The 5,540-nt window shown below is 43.0% G+C and overlaps 1 protein-coding gene across 1 annotated transcript; it reads right to left on the bottom strand.

Annotated features, from left to right (window-relative positions):
* Positions 1–3,994: 3,994 nt before the first annotated feature.
* Positions 3,995–5,258, bottom strand: LOC125542778 (probable thionin-2.3). Its single transcript, XM_048705955.1, has 3 exons — positions 4,911–5,258; positions 4,566–4,625; positions 3,995–4,304 (listed from the first exon to the last, which is right to left on the bottom strand). Exons 1-3 carry the CDS (start codon positions 5,167–5,169, stop codon positions 4,216–4,218), a joined length of 408 nt encoding a protein of 135 aa, XP_048561912.1. The 5' UTR covers positions 5,170–5,258; the 3' UTR covers positions 3,995–4,215.
* Positions 5,259–5,540: the final 282 nt, after the last annotated feature.

Here is a 5,540-nt window from a genome sequence, read left to right as displayed (position 1 = left end):
GTAGTCGAACACGACATGATCCAAATCACCGATGACCAAGTACTGAACGGACAGCACCTCCGCGTTCAACACACGTACGGGACGGGAGACGTCTCCTCCTTCTTGATCCAGCAAGGGGGAAGGAGAGGTTGATGATGATCCAACAGCACGACGGCGTGGTGGTGGATGCAGGGCGTCACAGTAGCAGGGCTTCGCCTATACTACGAGAGAGAGATGTAACAGGGGAGAGGGAGGCGCCAAAAACTGAGGTATGATTTCCTCCATCTCCCCCACTATATATAGGGGTGCCAAGGGGGGGAGCCGGCCCTAGGAGATCCAATCTCCTAGGGGGGGGCGGCGGCCAAGGGGTGGGGGGCTTGCCCCCCAAGCAAGGGGGCGCCCCCCTTTAGGGTTTCCCCCAAACCCTAGGCGCATGGGCCCTTTTGGGGCTGGTTCCCTTGGCCCATATAGGCCAAGGCGCACCCCCTACAGCCCATGTGGCCCCCGGGGCAGGTGGCCCCACCCGGTGGACCCCCGGGACCCTTCCGGTGGTCCCGGTACAATACCGGTGACTCCGAAACTTGTCCCGATGGTCGAAACAGCACTTCCTATATATAATTCTTTACCTCCGGACCATTTCGGAACTCCTCGTGACGTCCGGGATCTCATCCGGGACTCCGAACAACATTCGGTTACTGCATATACATATCTTCACAACCCTAGCGTCACCGAACCTTAAGTATGTAGACCCTACGGGTTCGGGAGACATGCAGACATGACCGAGACGACTCTCCGGTCAATAACCAATAGCGGGATCTGGATACCCATGTTGGCTCCCACATACTCCACGATGATCTCATCGGATGAACCACGATGTCGTGGATTAAACAACCCCGTATACAATTCCCTTTGTCAATCGGTATGTTACTTGCCCGAGATTCGATCGTCGGTATCCCAATACCTTGTTCAATCTTGTTACCGGCAAGTCACTTTACTCGTACCGTAATGCATGATCTCGTGACCAGACACTTGGTCACCTTGAGCTCATTATGATGATGCATTACCGAGTGGGCCCAGTGATACCTCTCCGTCATACGGAGTGACAAATCCCAGTCTCGATCCGTGTCAACCCAACAGACACTTTCGGAGATACCTGTAGTGCACCTTTATAGTCATCCCAGTTACGTTGTGACGTTTGGTACACCCAAAGCACTCCTACGGTATCCGGGAGTTACACGATCTCATGGTCAAAGGAAAAGATACTTGACATTGGAAAAGCTCTAGCAAACGAACTACACGATCTTGCGCTATGCTTAGGATTGGGTCTTGTCCATCACATCATTCTCCTAATGATGTGATCCCGTTATCAATGACATCCAATGTCCATAGCCAGGAAACCATGACTATCTGTTGATCAACGAGCTAGTCAACTAGAGGCTTACTAGGGACATATTATGGTCTATGTATTCACACGTGTATTACGATTTCCGGATAATACAGGTATAGCATGAATAAAGACAATTATCATGAACAGAGAAATATAATGATAATACTTTTATTATTGCCTCTAGGGCATATTTCCAACAAAGTGAACTACTCAAAGTCAACTCTCATTGCAATCAACACCCCTCTGGACAAGATGGATACACTTTCACAGTTATTGGGCTGTCAGATTGGTGCTTTGCCTCACAAATATCTGCATCTTCCTTTGTGTCATATTAAGCCAAAGATTGTGGATTTTCTCCCTATGCTACAAAGAATTGAATCAAGGTTATTGAGCTGCTCTACTATGCTATCCACTGGAAACAAATTGACCCTCATTAAATCTGTCTTCACCAGTATGCCCACTTTTTTCATCTGCACACTTTGGATCCCTAAAACAGTGATCAAACAGATCAATACATATCTTATGAACTGTTTCTGGAGGAAATTTGTTACTCATGATAGAGGAATGATACTGGTTTCTTGGGATAAGGTTTTTCAACCCAAATCACATGGTGGCCTGGGGATCTTAGATATTCATAAAGACAATCAGGCCCTGCTTATGAAATTCTTGCATAAGTTCTTCAATAAAGCTGACACACCTTGGGTCAATATTATTTGGGAAACCTACTATCAAGATTGTCTTCCTGGTGACAAAATGGTGGCTTCTTTCTGACTTCAAGAAGTATGCCAGCTGCATACCAGGAAAGGGGCACACTACACTGTTCTGGCATGATAATTGGTCAGACCTGCCACTTAATCAAAAGATGCCTGAACTATTCTCCTTTGTCATCAACAAAGAAATCACACTGAATCAGATGCAAGAGCAACAGGAGCTTGAGGTCTGTTTTCACCGACCACTTTCACAACAGGCTTTTAACCAATTCAATCTCCTACAAGATCAACTGCATAGTCTGATACGCACCGAAGACAATGATATATAACTGGGCCTCACCAAAGTTCTTATCTATGAAGATGTACAAAAATCTTATTGACAAGAATGAAGCACACTCCATCTTCAGGCAGTTGTGGAAGTCGAATTGCAGACTAAGGCACAAGATATTATTTTGGATGGTACTTTACGATAGAGTTAGCACAAGGTATCTGCTTCACAGAAAGAACATGTACCTGCCAGATTACAACTGCGCTCTATGCTTGGACGGAACCCAAGAAACATTAACTCACCTCTTCTGGGACTGCCATTTTTCCTTAAGTTGCTGGAACTGTATTCTCCCAAACAGACAGAGGGGTATCTCGACCCATGATGAGGTTTGGCTGACAATCAAGCATCTTCCTCGGGATTTGGCTATGGAGATCATTATCATGGGCTGCTGGGGCATCTGGATGGTCAGGAATGACAAGATATTCAGATCTACTCCACCCAGTTTGAACATTTGGAAATTCTATGTTCAGGAAGGTATGCAACACATTAAACTTAGAACTAAGCAAGCCAAGGCTGAAAAGGTAGAACAGTGGATTGAAACAGATCATGTAATTTATTTTATTATGATACCTAGAGCTGGCATTGGGTGATTTGCATTAGTCTTGAACTTTGTAAATATTCTTTTTAATGAAAATACCATAGAACAATTGTTCTACGGTCACAGGGTAAAAAAAATAGTTTAGAAAAGTTAGTGCATACAAATTTAATATTCAAGTATTCAAAAAATTTAATCTATTATCACAATACACAGGTATTTCATACAAATATATTATTCACATATTGAAAAAGTGTTGAACAGTTTTTTATACGTGATAACATTTTTAAAAGATGATGAATGTTTTATGAAATACTCCCTCTGTAAACTAATATAAGAGTGTTTAGATTACTAAAGTAGTGATCTAAACGCTCTTATATTAGTTTAAGGAGGGAGTACATGATAATTGTTTAATACACCATGACCATTTTTAAAACATTTTTTTCCAAATAGGTCTTAATTGTGTTTATATTTTTTTTGATAAATAATATGTTTATATTTGTATCATCAGAAAATGTGTTTATGTTTTAAGGCATAATTACATGATTTACAATTCTACGATCGAAATTTGGTTTTCTAAAAGTTTGGTAGTATGGCTAGTATTTTTCACAGTTGGTAGTCTCCAAAGACGAGATTTACAAAATTTAACAGAATTTCATGAGTTATTTGTTGTCATATCTCGTGTTCTGTACATCTAGGATCTATGAAAACATTACTGATTTTGTTTACACGTTCTCGGTAGGCAAGTGAGATAGTGATGCATGTGACGTGCCGAGCTTCGATAAAGTGCTAGTTCCACCACTGTGGAAGTGGACGAGAGTTTACGAAGTTTACTGTGAAAGTTGAGGCAAAAGCTTTGCATGTATCGTCTTTTTTTCTTTTTTTAGCTTTGCATGTATCTTATTGACACATGCATGATGGCTGAAACACTAATTGACCGCCCATGCTTTGATTAACCTCAAAAGACCCCTTGCCAACCACAACATTGCTTACCCCTATGAAAAGGAAGAACAAAAAGCAAGATGACTCGATAGAACAAAGCACCATAATAATTCGCAAACTAAACAAGATTTCACTAAAAGCATGTCGTCATCATGCCATTTGCCAAGGATACAACATAAGACATTTAACAAGAAATGATGATCGAGCAGTATACATCCTCGCAGGAAGATGCATCATACAGCTCATGATCCTTATCGGATTTGGCACCAATTATTGAAGGCAACAAAAACACTCCTTGGCGGGCTTGTCAGATGCAGCTCTTTGGCATAACTAGTTAAGCCGTGACGACTTGGGCAATTTCCGCATTGTTCTTGGTGCACAGATCGTGGCATCCACTAGTGCAGCGTTCCGTGGCATCTTTCCCTACATCGATATGAAAAAAAATTAATTAGACAATACATCATACATGCGAGCAATGAGTTATTTAGGTGGGACTTTTACCACTCCCTCCATCTAATGTTAAAAACGCTCTTATATTATGGGACAGAGGGAGTAATACTTTGAGACTTGTGGGGGACTGATGCATGCATTTTGTTTGTATATTGCAAGGTTATTGCCTAGAGATTTGTAGCAGCATGCGCACGTGATGGTGGGGGTTGGCAACCAAGATCTGGAGAACCTTACCAGATGGAGTTACTTTGTTGCACAAGGAAGCCGTGCACCCCAGCTTGCAGTAGTTGACGGCTGATTCCCGGTAGGCAGCACAGCAGAGTATATGCAGGTAAATGTAAGCAAGCAAACATTAAATATGTATCGATCCATCTCTTGCTATACACACACACACACACACACACAAATGGAGCTCACAAGCTAGCTAGTAATTAAAAACAGGTTCCATCCATCCACCTCTTTTTCCTACCATGCACAATATAGCTAGACAGATATATTTTAACTGGAGTTACAAGCAGCGGTGAATGCAAAACCGAATTAATATGTACGGCGAAAAGAAGGGTCGGTCATTAAACATACCTTGCAGTGCTGTCTCTATATCTATATAATCGGACTTGCATTCAAATCCAGCGGCGTCTGATATATAGCCGGCAGAAGCACCGCAGCAATCTGAGACAGTGCTATCAGATTTTTCGCGGCACTTAAAATAGGTATCGACTGAGCCGAGAGGACAACAACAGTGGGATGCTTGTGCTTGCTGGGTTTGCTCTAGGGCTACAAGACCCACAACTACGAGCATCATCGCCAAGGCCTTGACATTGTTGCCTCTCATAGCCATGTTCAATTCTTTCACACACGGTGATTGAAATGAATGACGCTGAGATGTGATGGGATGAGATGAGACTGGATGAGATGAAGCAACACCTGGGCATCGCCACTATTTATAGGAGATCTGGCTGGAGCGAGCTAGCCACGCATCTCAACTTGTAAGCTAGCCGCGTGGTGTGCATGTGCTAGTTGCTCGATTACTCTGCTCCTTTGATCATTCTTTAATTTTGCTGCTTCATGGTGTCATCTGTCATGTCGGTGGTTCGGCCGGCCAGCAGTCATGGAGGATCACATAAGATATAGTACATTGATATGCTGCGTCAGCGGGATACAATATACACATGGTACACGCGCGCCGATCAACGACGGATCGTGATCGAC

Source organism: Triticum urartu, chromosome 1 (genome assembly GCF_003073215.2).
Source record: "Triticum urartu cultivar G1812 chromosome 1, Tu2.1, whole genome shotgun sequence".
Taxonomy (NCBI): Eukaryota; Viridiplantae; Streptophyta; class Magnoliopsida; order Poales; family Poaceae; genus Triticum; species Triticum urartu.
The sequence above is the reverse complement of the archived record's forward strand: the minus strand, read 5'-3'. Positions and strand labels throughout refer to the sequence as shown.